Source organism: Juglans regia, chromosome 4, assembly GCF_001411555.2.
Source record: "Juglans regia cultivar Chandler chromosome 4, Walnut 2.0, whole genome shotgun sequence".
Lineage (NCBI taxonomy): Eukaryota > Viridiplantae > Streptophyta > Magnoliopsida > Fagales > Juglandaceae > Juglans > Juglans regia.
In genome coordinates this window covers 30,823,333-30,846,851 of record NC_049904.1, presented here as the reverse complement: position 1 = coordinate 30,846,851, position 23,519 = coordinate 30,823,333, and the positions used below count along the sequence as shown (strand labels likewise).

General features: G+C 36.5%; 3 protein-coding genes across 4 annotated transcripts; 1 reads left to right on the top strand and 2 right to left on the bottom strand.

Annotated features, from left to right (window-relative positions):
- Positions 1-109: 109 nt before the first annotated feature.
- Positions 110-2,449, bottom strand: LOC109019009 (cysteine proteinase inhibitor). The gene is made up of 3 exons (XM_019001219.2): positions 2,036-2,449; positions 1,462-1,681; positions 110-507 (listed from the first exon to the last, which is right to left on the bottom strand). The coding sequence occupies exons 1-3, from the start codon at positions 2,243-2,245 to the stop codon at positions 500-502; spliced, it is 438 nt and encodes a 145-aa protein (XP_018856764.1). The 5' UTR covers positions 2,246-2,449; the 3' UTR covers positions 110-499.
- Positions 2,450-3,574: 1,125 nt separating this feature from the next.
- LOC109019011 (protein kinase and PP2C-like domain-containing protein) lies at positions 3,575-12,505 on the top strand. Its single transcript, XM_019001226.2, has 12 exons — positions 3,575-3,863; positions 4,012-4,129; positions 4,328-4,494; positions 4,737-4,804; positions 4,920-5,143; positions 8,489-8,540; positions 8,737-9,280; positions 9,606-9,675; positions 9,767-9,986; positions 10,082-10,186; positions 11,688-11,783; positions 12,116-12,505. Exons 1-12 carry the CDS (start codon positions 3,749-3,751, stop codon positions 12,308-12,310), a joined length of 1,974 nt encoding a protein of 657 aa, XP_018856771.1. The 5' UTR covers positions 3,575-3,748; the 3' UTR covers positions 12,311-12,505.
- Positions 12,506-18,205: 5,700 nt separating this feature from the next.
- LOC109019002 lies at positions 18,206-22,742 on the bottom strand. Of its 2 annotated transcripts, XM_019001211.2 has the most exons (6): positions 22,182-22,742; positions 21,171-21,283; positions 20,722-21,093; positions 18,854-19,592; positions 18,602-18,610; positions 18,206-18,488 (listed from the first exon to the last, which is right to left on the bottom strand). In XM_019001211.2, exons 1-6 carry the CDS (start codon positions 22,450-22,452, stop codon positions 18,379-18,381), a joined length of 1,614 nt encoding a protein of 537 aa, XP_018856756.1. In that variant the 5' UTR covers positions 22,453-22,742; the 3' UTR covers positions 18,206-18,378. The 2 variants fall into 2 exon arrangements, with proteins under 2 accessions (XP_018856756.1, XP_018856757.1); XM_019001212.2 differs by lacking the exon at positions 18,602-18,610.
- Between the last annotated feature and the right edge of the window lie 777 nt (positions 22,743-23,519).

Here is a 23,519-nt window from a genome sequence, read left to right as displayed (position 1 = left end):
ATGCTATATCAATCGGTTAGTTTCCTGGATAGGAACTACAGAGCACTGTCACACAAAGTGAAGAAAAATATACCACATGAAATAAATATCTAAACCTGAAAACCAAAAATTGAATAAAAGATAAGAGGTTGCATATATAAAATAATCAGTAAACAGTAGGTGTAATCAACAAGCGCATTAACACAAATAAACCCATATCCATCTGGATTAAAAGGTCAGAAAGGAGTAAGTTCACACATCATGTAATAGGCTGAGTGCCAAAGAGTTCTACTTTGTTCAATAATCACATTGCCCAAGTAGCACCATGACTCTTCAAATGCATTTAACACCTATAAAGGTATAAGGTGGATGCTGATTTAGGAGTTACTTGTTCAAACTTTCAAATAAAACTTTCCTTGATATTCTTATCTATTTTTTTTATAAGCCTTCAATATTTGTTGAACTTCTCTTCCATAATCCAAATCCCCCCCGCAGAAGCAAATCAAATTTGCCACATTCTTCAATGGCCTGCATTTAAACAGAAGTAAATTCCTTCGGTAACAAACCAGAATTCTAGATTTTAAAACCCGTAGTCAACCAGAACAAATCCCATCACTCAAAAACCATACATCTAAAATCAGAAAATAGGATCCACATGGAATAATGGAAAGAAAAATAGGAATCCAGATGCTGCCAGTGCAAGATCTTGGATAGATAGAGGCAATGGGTAAGGCACAACATTAAATTATGTTTTCAATGGATAAGGGTAGGGAGGCCTTGGCCCAAGGGGAAGAAAAGGAGTATGGAATATGAAGTAGCTTTCTAAAGCACATCAAGCCTACACTATTGTAAATATACTTGTAACATGATAAGTAGCAGAAATTACCTATTGAAAAAGGTTAAAAAAAATTAACTCCCAAAGATTTGAACCTGTAACTTGAAACTCTTAAATTTAGGGCATGCTTGGATAATGAAATGAGATGAGAAATTGTGAGAATTCTGTGAATAGTAGTGAAATGGTTTGAGTTAAGATGTTTTATTAGATTTGAGCTTTGCTACTCATCATCCCCACATACCACATACCACACTTATCTATATTTTTTATGTATTTTTGGTTTATTCTTTCTAAACTAATTGATTTCTTTCTACTCATCATTCATACACCAAAACACCACATGGCAAAGTTGATGGTTCCTACTTATCAAAAAAAAAAAGTGATGCTTCCTATTCAACTTAAGAAATCATAGAAGGGCATTACAGCATACGACTACTGTATAATCTACACACAGTGAAAACTCCTAACTTAGATAGACACATTACTCTAAACTTAGGTTCATTGGAAACATTAGCCATACCAATACCTATCTCATGCACTGTTGATGTGCCCATTACAGATAATTCATGTATAATTACAACTTAAGTGGGGGGAAAGGAAAAACACCCAACACAGGAATTTAGGAACAGATTGAAGTAGTCAATTACCACGTTTAGCACCGAGGTCTGATTGGGTAAAGGAAGGGGCATCATGGGCATTCTTAAATTCCTGCAACTGCTTGAAGTTCATCCATGGCTTCACCCAGACTTTAGCTTCGTATATCTTCTTCTTACCAGCATCAATTGCTTCTAGAGTCAGATGGTATATCTTACCGGAAACCACCTGTTCTTTGGCCTTCAAAACCCTTGCAAACTCGAGCAGGGTATTCTGCACAATATGTCAATCACTCGTATGCATAAAGATAGAACAAAAATCCATAATTCGTAGATATATACCTGTATATAAATTTCAAAGTAGACTGGATATTGTAAGAAGTAAATAAATAATCACTTTATTAATTCTCCAACTTCAATATTTAGTTTTTCCTTCTTTAAGTTTTTAACAGGTAAATAGACCCAGCAGTGATCGCATGGGAGTAAGGAAACAACAATAACACATGAGAAACAGAAGAAATACCCATTAAAACTGACAAGATAAACAAAATTGAGACGAGATATTAAATGCCCGAGAGAAATAAAAGAAACCCAATAAGATGGGGAATGAAAGGGAAAAACGACCGACCTCTTTCTTGTTGTGTTCTTGGACAGCGAAACGCGCGAGTGTCTCGATCTCACCGCTGTTCTGAGAGCCCCTGCAGTCGTGAACCCCTCCAAGCTTCATCCTTATGGACTGGTCGTCTTCAAAGCAGAGCCCAAATTCACAGACCCCAGAAAGAACTACTACAGTGCCCAGCAACAAAGCCACAGAGAACCTATCAATGGTCAGCTTCATCGTCGTTATGCTTGTGTTTGATAATATGTGATGGAATCTGATTCTGTGTCCTCCAAAGCGCTTTGCTTTTCCACCCTCACGAAAGTGAAAAAGATTCGAAACCCGTCGGTATCAGAGAGCGTTACGGGATAGGAGGAGGTTCCTTTGAACGTTTGGTGGTGACCAAGCTTCTTGATCGTTGAGGAAGACAAATAGAAGTGGAAAGATCTTTTGGGCGGGTTCGACCCGACAATGTCCTTTATCGGGTCTGGTTGGGATAAAAACTTCGGTCCAGGTCGAGGCCACTTCGGCCCTCTTAGAAGCATGCTGGTTTAGGATCGACCCGATTTTGTTTCTCCTCCTCAAGCCCGCATCTACAAGGTAGGAAACTTGAACGGAGAACAGAATATTCCTCTTTTATAACCCGAAATATCTCTTTAGAATAATTATTTTTATCCGTCATTATTTATTATTCTACATCTCATATTTCACATTTTATAAAAAATAAAAGCTATCAAGTATAGAATATAAAGATAAATAATAACTGATGTATAGCAAAACTCATCCCATTAATATACATATGCATATATATATATAGGGATAAAATTATTCTATTCTTAAATTAGTATGTAAAATATACTATCGACATTATTTAAATGATGTTAAGGTCTTATTCATAAAATTTAATTTTTAAAATTGATATTTTAAATCAAATTATGTTATGTAAGCATTTTACTACGTATGATATCCACACGAGCTTATAAATAGAATTTCTCTTTCAGATATATTTTTATCCAAACTCTAGAATTAGATATAAAATATTTAGATATATATTTAACTTAACATAGTGATTATGCTAAGCATGGAATAGGAGAGAGATAAAATGGTGAATGTTAATTTTTTCGAGTATAATGGTTGTTAGGAAGTGGTATGTTAGGGAAGAAGACCGGACAGTCACATGTGTCACATAAAAAAAATTAGGTGAAATTGTATTCAATATCTTAAACCATCACACATCTTATAATAAATTAATAATACCACACGGTCAATTTTTTGTTATAAGGGAAATGTTACAATCTTTTTTCTTAGGACATTTCCCTTAGGACATGGTGCTTATAATTTATCATAGCGTGTAATGTTATAAAAATTAATATTTATAAAAATAATTTTGATATTACTGTCATATTGTAATAAATTGAAAGTATCAAATCATTTATAATTCCAGACTATGTAATAATTTCGCTATATGAATATATAAATATATATTTCCCGAATAAGAAAAGAAAAATTGCCAGTGGCAAAGCACGTGATATATGTCGTGTGCTATCTTGTAGTTGTACGACAGAAATTCACAACTAAACAGTAAACGAAACTTCAGAGACCGGAGAAAGCCCCTGCTGCTGCTTCCTATTCCCTCTCTGTCACTCTGTCTTTCTCATCTCCACAGAACTCCCTCTCTTTCCTCTGTTTCTTTCACATTCCTCATAACCACACAGAGAGAGAGAGAGAGATAGAGAGAGAGAGATGGGGCTGGAGATTGCGGAGCCAAACACGTGCATCAGAGGTTGCTGTACCAGCAAATCGATCCCTCTGCATCTCCCACCTTCTTCGTATGCTCTCCTATCCCCAATTGCCCGCGGTAAGAAACTATTTGTCTCTGCAATTCGCACTTTGATTTGAGGCTTTGCTCAGTTATAATTTCTAATAGAGTTAAGGCTCATTTAACCTTTTCTTTCTTTGAATCTAACAATTTGAGTACTCCTAATGGAAATAAATGCTGATCGTAGGGGCGGAGAGTGTTGTTTATGCAGCAACTTTGTATGGTAGAAAGGTTGCTGTGAAGAAACCCATCTTGTCTACTTCTGAAGACATTGACAAGTTCCATAAAGAGCTCCAGTTGTTATGGTCTCCTCTCTCTCTCTCTCTCTCTCTCCCTCCCTCCCTCCCCCTCTCTCTCTCTCTCTCTATATATATGTTCGTGTGTATTTAAACACGTAATGTGTTGAGTTTGATTTGAGTTTGATGTGATGAGTTTTGGTGAGAAAACTGTGCATTTTTTTTTCTCAGTTTTTTCCTTTCTTTTTAAAATCTATCCAAATCAAGTATGCTAGATCATCCGGGATTAGCAACACTGGTTGCAGCGCATGCCAAGCCACCCAATTACATGTTCTTCTTCGAATTCTATGAACATCTGAATCTCGCAGAGAAAGTACATGCGGAAGAATGGAGTCCGGGCATCGATCAAGTGCTCACGATTACTTTCTGTTTAGGTATAAAATTTCATTACCTCGGGTTTTTCTTAAATTCAGTTTTTCACTATTTTTGCCATGTTATTTGTTTATGTAATACATATTTCAACATACGAAGCATTGCCATGTTGGTTTGATAATCTTTCACTTGAGTATATTGTTTAACTTGTATCAAAAGATTAAGATGTAATTCCCTGACTTTTAGAAGTTTCATTTGGATAACTTTTCCTTGCTTTTCCTTTCCATTACTTCCTTTTCTCCAGCAAAGGCTTTGCAATATCTGCATAATCTCGGGATCATACATAGGGATGTGAAACCAGCAAATATTCTTGTAAATATCTTCTAAAGTTCTTCTTTTCAATTGGTATTCTATTTCCTAATTTAGTATTCCAATCTTGATTTTGACTTGTAGGTAGAACACTAATGTTTACGCTTCTGCGATGCAGCTTGACAAAAACCTGTTCCCACACCTAGCAGATTTTGGTTTGGCAGAATACCAAAAAGATCTGAAAGGCGTTTCTGTTGAGAACTGGAGATCATCTGGCAAGCCAACTGGTGGTTTTCACAAAAAAAATATGGTTGGGACGCTCATATATATGGCACCTGAAATCTTAACCAAGAAGATCCATACAGAAAAATCAGATGTCTACAGTTTTGGGGTATCTATCAAGTAAGAATCTGATACCAGTTGTCGAATAACCCATTTTAAGTTGCATTGTTTCTTTCATTCGTTGAAATTACCATTTGTTAGGGGTCTTTGAGTGTTCATTTAAGTATCTAATACTCAATATAGGAAAATCTCTCTTCTATATGTTATCAATATAGGAAAATCACAGCAGCTCATATTATCAATAGAATACCTACCCCTCTTCTTGATAATAAAACCCCTTATGAAATGCTTTTCAATAAAACACCAAAACTATCTCATTTAAAGGTGTTTGGTTGTCTTTGCTTTGCTTCTACACTTCAAAATCATAGACAAAAATTTGATCCTAGAGCTGTCAAATGTATATTCCTCGGGTATCCCTCTGATGTAAAGGGTTACAAAGTAATTGATCTCAACACTAATAAAGTGTTCATTTCTAGAAATGTTATATTCTATGAAGATATTCTTCCTTTCACAGATATACCTTCTAATCCACAAAGTCATACAATTTTATTCCCACCATCAGAAAACAGCTATTACTTTCATAATCAATCCATTCCTACCACTTCTACTGTTGTTCCTAATCAGTCCATTCCTACCACTTCTACTGCTGTTCCTAATCAGTCTATATCATCAACTTCTCGTGATGATAATCTCCCAAACACTGACCAAGATGTGTTTATATCTCAGAATAATTCTATTTCCAATGATCAACCACAAACCAGAAAATCAACTCGAATCAGAAAATCACCTATTTTTCTATAGGATTACTATTGCAATCATGTTATCTCAAATGCAGCCCCTTCAAATTCTTCTAATGATGGTTCTGTTAAAGGTAATCTCTATCCTATTTCTTCCTTTCTTTCTACCAGCAGATTATCATCTTCTCATAAAGCTTTCCTTACTTCAATAACAGCCTCATCTGAACCCAAAACATATAAACAAGCTGTCCAATTTCCAGAATGGCAAAGAGCTATGAAAAATGAAATAGATGCTTTAGAGTTAAATCAAACATGGGAGCTTGTCACTTTACCTAAAAATAAACAGACCATTGGTTGTAAGTGGGTATTCAGAATCAAATACAAATCTGATGGAACCATAGAAAGACATAAAGCAAGACTAGTGGCAAAAGGCTACACTCAACAAGAAGGGTTAGATTTTTTTGACACTTTCTCACCTGTTGCAAAGATCACTTCCATTCGACTCCTACTTGCTGTTGTTGCAATTAAAAATTGGCACATTCACCAACTAGATGTGAATAATGCATTTTTGCATGGTGAATTACATGAAGAGGTTTACATGGACATACCTCCTGGATTGCCTAATCAAAACAATCAAGTTTGTAGACTTTTAAAAAGTCTTTATGGCCTTAAACAGGCATCTAGACAATGGTTTGAAAAATTGTCTAAATCTCTCATCACTTATGGTTTCACTCAAGGGAAATCTGATTGCTCATTGTTTATCAAAAAGTCAGCAACATCTTTTATGGCAATACTTGTTTATGTTGATGATGTGTTGCTAGCAAGTGATGATTTGGAACAGATTCAACTGTTAAAGAAATTCTTACATGATCAGTTTACAATTAAAGATTTGGGACCATTGAAATACTTTCTTGGTCTAGAAATAGCAAGATCTAAAGCTGGAATTTCACTCTGCCAACGAAAATATATCTTGGACATATTACAAGACACTGGTAACATTGGATCAAAACCTGCTGCATTTCCAATGGAATCAAATCTAAAGCTAACTGCTAATCCAGAGCTTTATGAAGATCCATCAGAGTATAGAAGACTGGTTGGTAGATTGTTGTACTTGACAATTACCAGACCAGATCTTGCCTATTCAGTCCAAGTGTTAAGCCAATTTCTAGCAAAACCTGCTGTCAGCCATCACCAAGCAGCAATGAGGGTACTAAGGTATCTGAAAGCTACACCAGGGCAGGGTTTGTTTTTCTCATCATCATCAGAACTTCAATTGAAAGCTTTCTCAGATAGTGATTGGGCAGACTGCATTGATACTAGGAGAAGCATAACAGGTTTTGCAATATTTTTGGGTAACTCCCTAATCTCGTGGAAGTCCAAAAAGCAAGCTACAATTAGTCGATCCTCTGCTGAAGCTGAGTATCGAGCTCTTGCAGCTACAACATGTGAGGTGCAATGGTTAGTCTATGCATTGCAAGACTTGCAGATTGATCATCAACAGCCCACAGCTTTATACACAGACAGCAAATCAGCAATGTCTATTGCCACCAACCCAGTTCAACATGAAAGAACTAAGCATATTCAAATTGATTGTCACTTGGTTCGAGAGAAATTGCAAGAAAAGCTTATCAAGCTATTTTACATTCCCTCTCGGTTACAATTGGCAGATATACTCACCAAGTCACTGGGTTCACTGCCTTTTCATCATACTCTCCGCAAGATGAACATTCTCAATATTCATGTTCATCTTGAGGGGGGGTGTTGGAGTATAGCATCGCATATAGAGAATATGGAATTAAAGTCCAAAGAAGAAAAGATCAAGGCTAAAATAGACAATACACATTAGTTAGTTATTTTCTGTTACCTTCTTTTTTCTGTATAAATAGATGTAAATACAATGATCAGATTACTCAATTCATTCAATACAATTCCTTTCTATACTTTCATTTCCAGATTATAAAGTTCTTAACACTATACTTTAAATCACGAGTGCAATTGACACTTTTTTAGGCTTAAAGAGGTATGTGACAAACTTGTCGAAAAGAATAATAAAAAAAGAGGCTTATGATAAAAATTATGTTTACGTGGTTTATCTATATAAGAAGTCATACCCATGGGTGGAAATCTATAAAAGCTCTCTCTCTCTCTCTCTCTCTCTCTCTCAAATCAGAAACCTGGGCATTTTGAGCAATCGATCTCATCTGTTCTTTCTTTTTCTTTTTTTCCTCATCACTTTTTTCAGTCTGTAAGAAGTCCATACTAAATTTCATATATCTATGGCAAGTTTGATTGAAAATACACTCTGCGGCATATTTCCCAAAAGGAGACATGATCATGTCTTATATGCTCAAGTTTAATTTGATTCCATATTTTTCATGTGTCTCTGTATGGTCATGTCCTATTTATCAGTTGATTGGTTATCATCATTGTCTCACTGTTCATAGGACAGCAGGCAATTTGCATTGCACATCTTGAATGTATAAAACGGAAGATGTCAAATTAGGAAGCCAAGCTTATAAATTCCAGGCATTATGGCATGCAAGATGCTTTCATATTATCATATTATCGGTTTCAATTTGATAAGCTTTCTTATAAATTTGAATCATTTGAATTATTATAGTCTGCATGTGTATGACATTTTTAATTCATCAGTTCTGCCTTATTGCAGTGAGCTTATTACTGGTGTTGTCCCATATACTGATCTTCGTGCAGAAGCACAGGTCAGCTTTCTTAATTGTGTTTTTCTTTTCTTGTCTTGGGGGAAGGGGGCGTAGGCTTACAAGTAATGTTCTTTGATGTTGAATGGATGGGGAAGACAGAGGTTCGTTTTAATGGAAGACAGGATTGATATTAATGATAGATGTTGGGGAGTTACAGGATACTAACTGATGCATGACATATATATACCGTTGGCAGGCCCACACAGTGCTGGAGATGAACTATACTGAGCAGCAACTTACAGCAGCTGTGGTTTCTGGTGGATTGAGGCCAGTACTTGCTGGTCCAGAGTTGGGTGCTCCATCAAGTCTCCTCTCACTGATACAGAGGTGTTGGGATGCAAATCCGCTGAGTAGACCTTCTTTCAATGACATAGTTGCAGAACTTGATTTGATTTTAGAACACAGAAAGACAGCAAAGGATATGACACTGGGTGAACCTGCTGTTTCTCGTGATGATCACCTAATGGACAACATCAACAGCCTCCCAACTTATCAAGAGAGTATCAACTGGTCCACACAGGGAGAACATTTCTCCCGGATAACTTATCGTGACACTGAACCTAGTTTGAGAGTCTGGCTTAATAATTCAAATGATCCTCTGGCATACCATCCTATACTTTCTTGGGGGTCCTTTGCTTCATGTGGCCGAAGAGAAACCATGGAGGATACACATTTTCTTATGCCCCATATGTGCAATGAAAAGGATATCCATGTTTTTGGGATCTTTGATGGCCATAGAGGTGCTTAATGATGATTTACTGCCACTACTTAATGTTGAATTTAGATCCTAATTCCAGGAAGAGAGGATTATAATGATCGGTAGAGATCAGTACAGCATTTAGTTTTGTGATCATGAGTCTTTTCACTTAATTTGTTGATATGTCTCTTTTTTGTCATCAAAAGCATACTAGCGAATTGTTGGAATCATTAAAGGAGCTATGACTTCATGTACCTGGAAACCAAGACTTCAGATTTTAATGATTTGGTTATGGTGTTTCTTAGTAAGCCTCGATGTTAATGCTTTAGTTAGGACATGACCTGGGGTTGTGGCTGTAACACATGCAGGTGCAGCAGCTGCTGAATTTTCTGCTCGAGCATTGCCAGGATTCTTGCAAAGTTTCGGCTCCACGAGCAGGTTTCTTCTGCTCTGGTTTTTAAATCCATATTCTATCTCTTGTATTAATATTCTTCATTTTTGAAATAATTATTTTTATGTATGAATGTAGTCCTTCAAAAGCATTATTGGAAGCATTCGTTAAGACAGATGTTGCATTTAGAGATGAACTAGATTCTTATCGTAAATCCAAGAGAGGTACTCAGAAAGACTGGCATCCTGGTTGCACTGCAGTTGCTGCTCTTATAGTTAGAAGCAAGCTTTTTGTTGCTAATGCTGGTGATTGCCGGACAGTACTATGCCGGGCTGGTCACCCCATTGTTCTAACCAAGGTGAGCTGGGACTATGTTCACTGCATTACTGTTTGTCTTTTCTGGTTCACCATTAGGTGTTATTGTTCTCAAAGACATCAACTTTGATATATTAGGATCATGTTGCTAGCTGCTTTGAGGAGAGAGAGCGTGTTGTTAATGCAGGAGGACAAGTCAAATGGCAAGTTGATACATGGAGGGTTGGTCCTGCTGCTCTCCAGGTTTGTCACTTTGACCTTTAAGATTGTAGGGTTGTTTCACTTTCATGATTTTGTGACAATGTCCATTTTATGCTTTTCAGTGTACTACCTCTCTGCTTTAAGCTCAGTTCTGGTCATTTGATTTGGGAAGAGTTCATAAGAGAGAGAGAGAGAGCAATACATATAATTGAGCAAGCTATTTTGTTCCTTTACTTTTTGGTTCTCATATAAACAATAAGACCACAGTTAGATGGCTGAAAGACAATACTGCCTCCTTCCCTTCTATCACCTCACTTTTTCTTCATTTCCTTTTCTTATTTCTTCTTAACACAAACCCTAAATCAGTATTACAAGTAGAAAGATTATTCAAAAGCAAACCCAAACCTATAATTCTCTGCAAACTGGTACTTTATTGCTATGATATTGCTTATCCTATGTTATTTCTCTTTGGAAGAATGTTATATTTACCTTTGGTTTTATAATGGAACTGAATATTGCTGGGAAAGCCAAATGAGAAGTTTCCCTTGAACGGAGAACAGACTTTTCAGTTTCCCTTCAAGAGAGAGATTCCAACAACTAATTTACAGTATTACTTATGATTCATTTTTTTCATTTTGGAGATAAGGGAGGAGACGCTCACAGCTGTTGGAATAAATGCACACGGGTGATGTAGTTGGCTAAAGGGTCAAGTCCCATATTGGATAGTTGTGAAAAATTAAGTGGTTAATATTAATTGTTAGGCCCAAACCCACTTGCTTAAGTTTTTGTGTTAATTTGGTGTACTAACATGTTATATCAAGCCTTCTGATACAAACTCCCCAAGGTGTCAATGTTCAACTCTCACAAACCAAGAAGTTAAGAACCAAATAAGTGGTATCATAGCCAAGTGTTTGCTAGGTAAGCGTTCAATGCGAGTGGTGTGTTGTTGATGGCTCCCACAATAAAGCAATGGTTACTCCCCACATTAGCAAGGTGATCATGCTTGTATTTTGGTGGCCACCATAGTAGTCCCATGTGACTATTATGTTGGCTCTACCCATGGTTGAGTAAAGGTGCTCTGGTGGTGAGTATTGGATTATGCGATAATGTATGGGGCTTAGATTGCCTAAAGTTTTTTTTTTTTTTCAAGGGAGAGTGAAGCTGGAATGCTTGATGTGCTTTAGAAGAAGACCCACAGATGAAGGGGGAGATTTGTTGGAATACTCAATTCTCATACTAGCCTACTAGGTAGTAATAACAAGAGTGAGCAGTTAATATTACCTTACTGAGCCTAAACTTACTGGTTTAAGTTTTTATATTTAGTGATCCTAACATGATGTATCAATCTCTCATATGAAGTCCTCCCTGTGGTGTTAGCTTTCAAATCTCTCAAACCAAAGACCCCGCAATTAATAATTATATTGAAGAATCTAGTACCGCACTAGAACACATCCAAGTAATAAACTCCGTTTTCCATTCTTGCATTATAACTTCTTTTGTCACTGATCCAGTGGTTAGAGCACTAATTCTTTCCCACTAATAGGTCACTCGCTCCATTGGTGACGATGATCTGAAGCCTGCTGTAACTGCAGAACCTGAGATAACTGAAACAGATCTGTCTGGAGAGGATGAATTCTTGGTAAGGACCCTTGTAGTTTCACATCGAAAAGGCCCATTGTTTTTTTTATTATTATTGAAATGTAAAAACTCATAGACCCTTATTTAAAACTGAAAAGTGGCATAAGATTTTCATATTGAAGTTTCATATTTTGTTTTTAAGAAAAGATGTCAGTGAATGAAAACGCAGAAAGGCAAATCATCAAATAATTTTTGTATTCGACACCTCATGGCATAGTTGGGCAATGGGAACCATATGTAAAGTACACCGTATACTTTGTACAGTAGAGATGGTTGTTAAAGCATACGATAAAGTACCCTTGAAAATTAAAGAAATATGTGATTGCTTACCAGGTAATGGCTAGCGATGGACTCTGGGATGTTGTGAGCAACTCGGATGTTATAAACATAATTAGAGACACGGTCAAAGAGCCTGGAATGTGCGCCAAGAGATTGGCAACAGAGGCTGCAGAGCGAGGCAGCAAAGATAACATCACTGTAATTGTCGTCTTCCTGCGTCCTGTGTCTACTGCAGAGAGGATCTACTAGGTATATTTTTATTTATTTTTTCCTACTACTATTATTTGAGTTGCAAATCAACAAGGGTGATGAATTAAGTTCACCCATGAACTTCACTGGTAATTGTAAAATACCAATCATTGTTTATTATTCAATTGGGCATCGCCGAGGATTATAAAATTCTTAATGTATGAATTAGCATTGAGAATTGGTCTTGTTTGTGCCTACTCTGATGTTTCTTAGATGGTGGTATTTTTAAGGTGGGGGAGTCCCGAATGACATAGTATGGTGTCATTGAGAGGACCAAATTACACAAATCAAGATTATCAGGAAGCACTGCGTCCTAATGTAATTTAACTAGAAAACTGCTACAGATATAAAAGTAAACTCACAAACTGACATGGCTTTATGAGATTTGTTAGATCTACTTTATAATAAAAGTAATTTTACAATCTGACATATCTTATCAAATCAAGTCAGTTTGTAAATTTATTTTTGTGTAATCATTTTATGGCTAAAGTATTATTTAACTAACCCAAAAACATTTTTCTGGAGGTCGATCTCAAGCACGTTGGGAACCCCAAAGACGCAAGGATTTCTACAAGAAACTTCTAGCACTGAATGGAATCTTGTCTGAAACTTTCTAATATTGTTGTGTTAGATATCATAAACTGAATCACGCGAAAAAAAACCGGAGAAACAGATTTTCTCTTGCAAGTTTTGTAGCAAAATGTTTTCCTATTAACAAGTCGTGGGTGGCCACCAAAACGCCCATGCAAAAACATGAGCGATTGCCATAAACAAAGAGAAGGTGGTTGGTTATACATTTTTTTTCTACTTTTTAACACGTGAATCCTATGTTGTAATACACATATTCGATTATGATTGCAAATCCTTTGCATGTATCTATGAGCAAAACCTTAGGGGTTCAACCACGCTCGCTCGATGATTCATAAGCCTGGCCTACTACAACACTAGGCCACAAGGTAGGCTCCGGCATGGCTGGCTAGTGTCAAAGGTTGCAAGCCATTGATCAATCACTTTATAGGGCCATAAATGGCTAGTTTCGACCGTCGGACGATATGACTTCTCATCACGGTATCTTTAGAGGTGTTTCAATAATGATGACATCGCATTCTAATAGAAAACAACAATAGCAATTACCTCATGTTCAGCAGTTCTTCACAAAATCAGCAATGTGAAAATCCCAACATTACATCATTAAATCAGAAAGTAATTTCTTAGCATTTTCAATTAGGTTGATGAACGCTAGCATAAGAGTTATATGATTATGATAGAATATGGTGCTTTTTAATTTCTAGAGTGCCAAGAAATTGACTCTTTTATTAAAAGAACGTTTGAACTTTTTTTGAGTTGTTAAAAGAAGTTTTGTACAAACAAGTTAGCAACTTTGCTATAGAACACACAAGAGCCTGGCAACAAAAGTCAAAAAATCCCAATCAAGCAACTTGGTCAAGCCCTCCCCTCAACCTCATGAAGGTCAATTATGATGCAGTAATTTGAGAAAAATTCACCATTATTGCAGACATATGTAGCAACTCAAGAGGAGAAATTCTTAAATTATGGGCAAAAAGTATCTAAGCATCTACCCCTCTCTATGGTGAAGCTCAAGCAGCATTACTGGCAATCAAGGAAACTTTGGCACTTAAAGCTCAATTTATTTTCCTAGAAGCCGACTCTCAACTTGCACACAAAACCATCAATGATAGCCACAAAGACATAGATTGGTCTATTCAAAACATCATTGAGGATTGTCGACATCAACTCAGTCAGTTCACAGACTGGAGATCCTTACATGTCTCCAAAAGTACCAACCACAAGGTACATGAGCTTGCTCAAAGGGTTACTAACTCATTACGTGTTACCCAGGATCCTGTCACTCATGACTCTCTCTATTGGACTCATATTGGATTTGACCTCCCTCTAGTTTTTCTTTATGTTCTGTAATAACTCTATAACCTTGTATTCCCTTTTGATTAATATACGGTTGGTTTGAGCAAATAAAAAAAAAAAAAATTTGGCAACGTTGCAACAATGATCCCCTTTTTCCTATCCAAACGTGCCCTTAGCAATAGTTCTCCCGTGTATGAAGGCGAAGTGCATTTGTCCTTTGCTTTTTTGTCGCCAGACTTTCTTCCTTTCGTTATTGTAGTAGTCAGGTGCTCACATTCTTCACGCCCGATTCGAAGTTCCTCTACGAGTGAAACAAATTTACGTTGAAAATTGACAAATAAATGAAAAAAAAAAAAAAAATCCAAGTGGAAGAATAAGGTTGTGTTTGAATATTAAGAATTTATCAATCTAAATAATAGTAAAATAGTAATAAATAATAATAAAATAATTTAAAAATATCTAAGATTTTGTTCTTGAGCAGGCCTGAAATCAAAACTTCAATCTAACAATAACAAAAAGGAAAATGATGCATCAATGCATTCCAACAAAAGTCATCAATTTTTTATTTATTTATTTAATTATTAAGAAAATATTTTTAAATTAAGTTTGTGAATTTTGTGTTTTAATGTTTAAAAGGATACTTAAAAAAATAAAAAAATTAAGAAATCGTCGAGAGTCCCAGCAGCGTCCTAACAAAAAACATTGTGCACGTGGCGAGTTTTTCCGTAATTCCGGAATCGCCAACGTTAAATGCTCGCCCCCTAAAGAAGATTATTTTTCATTGGGGCATTGTCCTCTCGTACCAAATGGCGAAGAACAGAAACACGGACCAGAAAACACCCACAAGCCTAGAATTTTCCAAAACCCCAGAATCAGAAAACGACTCACAGATCTCCTCCAACTGCCAAGACCCTAAGAAGGAAGACAGCCCAGATACTCTCCGAGAACCCAAAAGGCGCAAGAACTGTCCCAAATCTCTAGACAGCATCCACGAATCCTCAAACTTCAACTTCACTTTCGACACCAAATTCGTCAACGGTTTTCCTCCACAGTTCACTCCTAAATTTGGGTCCTTCAATTTGTTGTTTCTTACCGAAGAAAAGGTCAGAGAAGGAGGGGAGCAGCAAGAACAGAAAGAAGCAGCAGAAGCTGAGGTCCTTGAAGGGTCCGAAGTTGTGATCAGTTGATGATGGAAGTGATGAACAAACGACTTTTGGGTGTAGATTAATTAATTAGTTCCTAGTTAAGCTGATCTACCATGTGGTTTTCTCTGTATGATTGGCTCTGAATGAAGGCCATGGTGGTTGACGTTTTGGGAATCAAACCAAAAGGCTCAATAATTAATGGAATCTTTTTTTTTTATCTTTAATTATTTTCTTTCTTTTCACAGTTTCTTCTGCCTTCAACTTGCTTTGTTCATCTTGTTGGGCTGTCGTTTCAGTGTAACGTTTAATTATTTTAAAGCACGGCTGCGTGGGCACTGAGAGTCTGGGGCTCAGTCAGTCCCACGCACGTGCATCTTCATTTTACAAAGAAAAATTTCCCAACTGGGTCTGGTCTGTCTATTTATCTCCCAAATAACAGACTTCCAATGAAAAAAATCACGTATTCGTCTCATTTTATCTCCGAAAAATGATACATTACTATTTTTTTTATTATCAATTTATTATTCTTTTTATATTTGATTTTTTTTATTTTATTTAATAATTAAAAAATTGATTATTAATAAAATTATATTTTTTTTAATTTTTTAATAATTAAAAATATTAAAAAAATACTTAAAAAAATTAAAATTTTTAAATATAATATAAATAATAAAAGAGTAGTGAACCGATTGCAAGGGTATATTACCTATTGAGTAGTGATATATTAACAATTCCTTTATAATTTATCTATTATTTTTTTATAAAATATAATTTTTTTAAATTTTAAATGCATCAAATCAAAACTAAAAAGTAAAATTAAATTTTAAAAAAATATTATTTTATTCAATAATAGTTTGAGAGTTGTTGGTATCATTTCTCTTACCCTTTATCTCCAGACCGCACCACAGACCAGCTTCACAGGAGAGAGAAAAAAAAACCTCACCAAGAAAGGATAATGATATCCTTACCTTCTGTTCCCACCGAACTCGATGCAGTCCCCTCTGCACTCGAGCTCTTTCCTCCGCACCCACAAGCCTCCGTCAATGGCGACAAAACGAGACGGGTCATTGTTGCCGACGAACAATGATACGGCAAAGCCAAAGATTTGGAGTACCAAGGCTGCTAATGGTTGTTTCATGGAACAACAAGAAGAACAAAAACTACGAAAAAAAATATTTCTTGGATTAGGAATTACATGGCTTTGTTCCATCTAGGTTCAATCCCAAATGACTAAAATTCCACTTATTCAGCTCAGAATCCAAGAGCCTTGCCTAGCAAAGGGCTAACGTCTGAACATTGAAATTGTTTTTTGAGCCTGGGTCTGTAAGATTTTGTATCTCAAAATCAACCAAATGAGTAAAATGGATTTGGTCTCAAGTGGTTGATTTCTTGTATCGGAGGATTTAGAAAAACTGATCAAATAGGTCTGGTCCTAAATGACGTATTTATGAACCAAATTTCAGTAATTCATGAGACTAGGGACATGAAGGAACCAGAATCGGGTTTGAATCTGGGCGTTTGCAATTTTTCTTTCACTTGTTTGTTTTGAGGATTAGAAGAATTGGTTGATTGCATGGAACGTGTAAAGAGGTGGGGGCATTGAGGAGTTCTCCTCTTCACCTTCCCATAAATGGAGAGAGAGAGAGAGAGAGGTTTTTGGGCACGGATGGGACTCATGGGAGCTCGGAGACGGGACGTGTTCCTCAAGAGTGCAAGAGAGAGAGAGAGAGAGAGATAGAGCTTGAGGAGAGAGACAACTTGAGAGCAAGTGAGAGTTTTAAATTCAACTTGAAGAGAGGCGACGGAACTAGTGTGGCGGCAACGGAACTGGTCTGGCACCGACGACAGAAATGGTTTGACAAATTGCAAAGGAACGTTGGACGACGGAACGAAGAACGAAGAACGAAGATGATAAATGAAATCTTGAAATCATTCAGTATGATAATCTTATGTTCATTTGTGTAGAGTTGCTGACGTGGCAGCCTTTGATTGGAGGCAGTTAAACGCTTAATATCAACCCAACCGTTCCAAAGAAGAACTGTCGGGTTAACAGCATAGAGGGTGTGTGAGTGAATCTTTTGGCCGGTTCGTCTTACATCTCTCAAATAATTGCCATTTAATAGTTGAGTGTCACGTAGGCTTTACAGCTTAACTTTCATGTGATCGCACATCAAAAGATCTGAAATTCATCCCCTCGACCCCTCTCGAGAGATCTTCCCCCCCTCCCTCGCAACGGTGGCAAGAAAATCAATAGACCTCTTCGCCCACCCTCTCCTGACATCAAAATATCCTTCACCAAAAAGCAAGCAACCAACAACCAGATTTTTTGGGTGACTATAAATGAAACTAAAGCATATCTACTCTTACCACTTCCTGCCACACAATAGCGGATCTCCTCTTCGGTGTGCAGATATTCTTCAAAAAAAATATTTGATCTTCTCTTCATTTGCAGAACCAAATGTTATCTACAACGGATTCAAAATAGCAGCGCTACGAAGGTACAAACCAAACAACAAATTTAACCTTTGAGAGGCTGGCGGGGTTTGAGGAGAGAGAGAGAAAGAGAGGCGATGATGGAGACGCCTAATTCCAACTGAAACTATAAAACTACGGTCAGATTGTGGAATTACTTTTTTTATAATCACTTTGACTGTAGGACTCCTCTTCCCCATTCCTTACCCTTAGCACTTAGCACTTCTTTTAGTGACGATTCTCTACATTATTTTGCCGAAACGCTTTCTACACTATAGGAATCCTATAGCATTTTATAAGTAACGTTTATTCCAGCATTAAATATTATAGAATTGACATGTTCTATCAATTTCTCTCAAAATTTTAAAAAAAAGGACTGGATTGACACGGAATGTGTGAAGAAAAAAAGGGGTAATGTTATACATCAATTGGTTCTTATCTTCCCCTTACATTTCTGCAGATTAGAATACACAAAACAGCGGTAATGCAATGCACGTATCATGGCCTGCCACCACCGTGACTTTGACCCGAAAATGCATCCACCGACTGGATTCTTTCATCAAATATTTACACGCATAAAACCAACATGCTTCCCACTCCGATGTGAAGCACGCACTTTGCGTAGCTCACACTCGCAGAACTCCTCCAGTTTGCCCAGTTGAAAGATGCGATCCTGTCTATAGACGACCAGAGAAGTGATTTTAACTAGAATAGAGAATGCTTCTCTGTTATAAATTTAATACAAGAACTAGGAACAGAGAAAATGGCCATTGAGCAGTAAGAAGAAAACCTGCAGAAGCTGCAAAACAGTGTATTAGTCTGCTGACAGTGTATATATCTTAAGTCCATAAATCGGATATTCAATAATAAGTTTCAAATCGTGCTCATGGTTCTAAGTCGCCAGCCCGATGCCCGCAAAAAAAAAATGTCCAGCAGAAAACAAGATGCAAAAACAATAATTGCATGCCACAAATTGTATCAGAAGTGTCGAAACTATCAGCTATGTTTGGAGCAGTAAATTAAGATCATTGTCTATACTCACATGAAGATGGTGATGGTGATGGCGCAAGTTGTGGCACAGAGTCAGAATGTTCTAAATCTGATTCACTCTTTGATGGGGGCTGAACATGAGCAAAAACCACACTTGGCAAAGGACTAGAAGCAGGACTTGTATGAGAAATGGGTGCTGGTGAGACTACTTGCACTTGTGGTGACGCTGCAGGATAATGAGAAATATATGGTGCAACAGTAGGGGCTAAGTGAGGGTGCTTTCTGGCATACCCTTTAGAACTCCTTCCATTTCCAAGTTGGCAACCAGGAGGCTTTGCTCCATAACTTTTCTCAGGTGCAGGCACACTTCTCTTCGGGTCAGGAGAAGCAACCCTGGGTGTAGGTGCACCATTTGGAGTTGCACGTACACCCCTCTCAATTGAAGGGGCAGGAGAAATTGCAGGAGCCAGATGTGTATCGCGGTGATGGTGATGGTGATGGTGGTTGTGGTGGGGATGAGGCAGTGGTGCAGGTGAAGGTGAGGTGCCACTGCCATCGCCGCCATGGAGGGAGTGTTGCAAGATAGATGATAGACGAACTTGCTTGACCCTACCAAATACAGTGTTATTCAGGCCAAGATTTCTTGAATGAGACCCAGTAATGGTTTGAGCAAGTTGCTTTAATCTTTGAGTTGAGGGAGTATTCCCAACAGCCAGAACAACGGATGACTGCACAACTGTGGGAGCAGCCACCGTTGAACCTTTTGAATTTGATAGGCTAACGTACAAGTTCTGCATACAGAAGACGGAAAAAATCAGTATCTGTATGGTGCATACCAAGACTACAAATCATCAGACTCCTGAAAAAATGATTGGGGATATCTTCAAGCATCTAACCATAGAGCTTCCATGATCTATAAGAGGTTTCTTTCTTTGTATCAGGAAAAGAGACCCAAAATGGTTAAGATAGGTCCAAGTATAAATTTCAGTTCCTAGATTAGAATTGCCTTCTGATTATGTCTTCAAACTATTGACAAATTATATTTCAATTTTGCTACTTATCATCCCCGCACACCACACTTTTTTTTTTTTAATTTTTTTAATTTTATTCTTTAACTTATTGAATTTTTCTACTCATCATCCATATACCACACATTTGGTAAGATTAAAAAATTAAAAAAAAAAAAAAAGTGTGGTGTGTGGGGATGATGAATAGAATTTTTCATTATATTCAGTCCTCAGAGTTTTAAAAACACCTCAATTGTGCCTTATCGTCACTTTGCAAATAGCAGTTACCGATATGATAAGCGTCTTTTTATACGAGCAATACCGATGCGACAGGTTAGAGCATATGTGGGTGTTACAAATTCAAAATATATGAAGATACACGAGTTTAGTTTTGGAAAAAAAATAGAACAAATTGTTGCTAGCCCTCCTACACGTTATGAGGATAATGTGCGGTCTAGGTTAGCATGTTAGTACCAGGAAATATGTGCCAAATAAAAACAAGAAGGGGGTTACCATGAGCAATTGTTGCCTTAAGTAATTAAGTGAGACAAGATAATGTCAACGCTGAAGCCATTTTGAAACTTCAAGGACTAAATTGAAACAATATATAGTTTAGGGACAAAACTGAAATATACATACAGTTCAGGTACTAAAATAATATTTTAACCTTAAACTATATATATCCACCTTCCTACACAAACTTAAAGGCCCTACCCACTAGCTTCAGAAAAAATAAAAGAAAATATATTTATGGATAAAAATATATGAAAATAGCAAGCAGGGTTGGGCAATCAATTTGTTCACTGAAATCAAGAAAATTGTAGAATTTGATACATTGAAATATGCAACCATCACATCACAGTTATGTCCCAAGCAAGATATGCATGATGGAAGTACTAAAAAAATGTCAAACCTCATAGGGTGCCAGATGTAATCCCGACTTCAGCTGGCTCCTCAGTTCATCAAAATTTGATTGTATTTCATAGATGGAGAAGTTTAAGGTAAAATTGAAAAGGATTTGTACTTTCTGCAAAAGAAATGCTCTCTGATAGGGGATTATAGTAATTCCTCCTGGGAATTTTAGCACCTCAAAAAGAAATGGTTCCCCAAATAGGGTTGTAGTCAGGCGAAGAGAATATAGTCGCAAGACCAGAGAAACAAAACTTTCCCTGATCAAACTTCGGATGGTTCGGGATATTTCGGAATATTTTGCATCAGGATCGACCCCAAATACAACCTTTGTTGTGTTTGATCCATCTTTGTATTCCAGAGATAAAATAACAACCTGGTTCAAAAGAATGGATTAATAAAAAAAATAGAAATATGAAGTATATAATAAAGAAAATAACTGAGAGCTGATACTTTGGTGGTTGGAAAGCCTATCTCATTCCATATGTCTTCCTTGAGCTGTGAGATATTGTCTTCGAGCAAATAAAACGGCTTCTTAAGATAAAAACTTGCTACTATGTCATGATCTGGACATATTTAAAAAAAGAAAAGAAGTCACACGATATCAAATATGACCATCCATCAAGATAACAAGACAGATCATTTCCATAGATAGTCACACCAATTCCAGAAATTTAGGTCCACATCCTTATAAATCTGAATGCTAAAAATGGAAACTCATAAGATAAACTACCTTCAATAAGAATAAGATATAGAATTTCTTATTCTCTATGCTGCCTCGGGGATAAAATACTTTCATGAACAAGCAGATCGTGATAATTTGTCTATATTTGCAGTCATATTTTGACGTATCACAATGGGTTCATAGATTTTCCGCTTATTATTAGCATAGGTCAAATTGGATATGTAACTATCGGAATGCTTGTGAGACTCGAATGTACCCTATTGCCCAAAAATGTACGAAAAGTGTCATTTACAAATACTGAATCGTAGTGTTTTCATCACTTGGACACCAATCAAAGCAAAGACCTAAACCAAGTCAAATTTCTCAAGTTCTCTCAAATTAAACAACATAAACAAAATACTCCATTTACTTCTTTTTCTGATACCAGTATAGGAACAGCATACTATAACCCATAACAGCCACCCAGAAATACATCCCAAAAACCCCAAAATTCGTAATCAAATTTAAATTATTACCGACATTAATAAATCTTGATGGTAAGCTTTTCCTTTACCAATAAATAAATAGTAAGCTCTTCCTTCCCCTACATTTTCTTTGCAAGCAAACAATAAGTTACATCCAACCCCGAAATGATTAAACTATATACATATAATACCCAACTCCAGAAAAGATCTAGATCCATGCCGATCAGCCAATGTTGCCAACTATAACCCCAAGAGAAAAAAAAAAAATTAAGACCCATAAAAATTAAAATTGGGAAATGAAAAAAGAAACACGACCTTTGAACTTTGGATCAAGATCTGGATCCCGCTGATCTGCGAACTGAAGAAACGGGGGCAGCCAAAAGATGGCAGAGAGGAAGGCAGCGGTGGCGAACAGCAGGACGAAGAGGCATCTGAGCCCAATGAGCCTCCGAACCCCACCAAAACACCACCCAAAGCCACAGTTCCCATAACCACCACCGCCACACCACTGGGTCTGCTCATTCTGGTCCGGCGACTGAGGACCCACTCCGGGCGGCACCGCGTGTTCATCCTCGGCCTTTCCCATAGTGAACACACCGCAATGCAGCACTCTCAAGTGGGTCTCGCTCCATGCCCGATTCTCTCAACTGGGTCAGGCTTGCATGCATCCATTCTGGATTCTTTTCGTGAGAAACTGAAGGACACAGAGAGAGAGCCAGAAATTTCAAAAAGGCAGAGCTTGATGCTGGTGTTTATTGTTCACGTTTTTTCCTTTCTTTTCAAAATTTTTAATATAATAATTTAGGGTTTGAAGAAGCAGTGACGAGACAGAGAGAGAGAGAGAGAGAGAGCAGTAACTTGTGCTGCAAATGAAAGAGATGGTGGTGGTTTATCTGTTTTCTTTCAACTTTCTGTTTGTATATTTTTTATAATTTATTTGTCGTTTCTTTTTTTAATATTAAAGAGGAAGCCACCAACAGCAACGACTAGGTGGGGGTAAGGATCCTCTTGTTCTGTAAAAACTTCTGATTGATTAAGAAAATAAAAAATAAGTGGATAATTTTTTGCGATACAAAAATATTTTTAATTTATTTTATTATTATAATTTTTTAAAATTTTTATATCAAATATAATAAATAATTTAATTTTTAAAATTTTAAAATAATAATAATATTTTAATAATATTTTATTTAACTTATCTAAAATCATCTCATTTTATCTCATTTTAGTATTTAAAATAATTTTAAAAGATAATATTAAACAAAAACAAGATACTTTAATGGAGAAAAGTGGGAAACATTACTGTATTTATATAAGCTAAACAAATTTAAGTGTGTGAATTGGCTTTGACTTTGATTCAATTAAGATTCAAATGACGAAGAAAATAAGGATGTTTTGACCATTCATTCCCGCTGAGTCATTCTATTTTTAAATCAATCATTTAAATAGTTTATAAAATTTAAAATTTAAATTTTATTTTTAAAATTAAATTATTTAATATAAATATTTTATTAAATGTATTCTTCATGCTGATTTGAGAATAAGATTTTTCTTATGTATATGGATCCATAATTTGTATTGCAAGTAATTATTAAGCTCTTTTAATATATGAGTAATGTTATATATAGTTGTGAAGTGCATAAACGTTGTGCA

Excerpts from the sequence above, each read along its gene's own strand:
- LOC109019009 (XM_019001219.2), bottom strand. The coding sequence starts at position 2,245 with ATGAAGCTGACCATTGATAGGTTCTCTGTGGCTTTGTTGCTGGGCACT. Across the intron at positions 1,682-2,035 it reads AAGAACACAACAAGAAAGAG|AATACCCTGCTCGAGTTTGC; the intron begins GTCGGTCGTTTT and ends CATATTGTGCAG.
- LOC109019011 (XM_019001226.2), top strand. The coding sequence starts at position 3,749 with ATGGGGCTGGAGATTGCGGAGCCAAACACGTGCATCAGAGGTTGCTGT. Across the intron at positions 4,130-4,327 it reads AAAGAGCTCCAGTTGTTATG|TATGCTAGATCATCCGGGAT; the intron begins GTCTCCTCTCTC and ends ATCCAAATCAAG. Across the intron at positions 9,281-9,605 it reads GATCTTTGATGGCCATAGAG|GTGCAGCAGCTGCTGAATTT; the intron begins GTGCTTAATGAT and ends TAACACATGCAG.
- LOC109019002 (XM_019001211.2), bottom strand. The coding sequence starts at position 22,452 with ATGGGAAAGGCCGAGGATGAACACGCGGTGCCGCCCGGAGTGGGTCCT. Across the intron at positions 21,284-22,181 it reads TCTTGATCCAAAGTTCAAAG|ATCATGACATAGTAGCAAGT; the intron begins GTCGTGTTTCTT and ends AAATATGTCCAG. Across the intron at positions 19,593-20,721 it reads TACATCTGGCACCCTATGAG|AACTTGTACGTTAGCCTATC; the intron begins GTTTGACATTTT and ends TTCTGTATGCAG.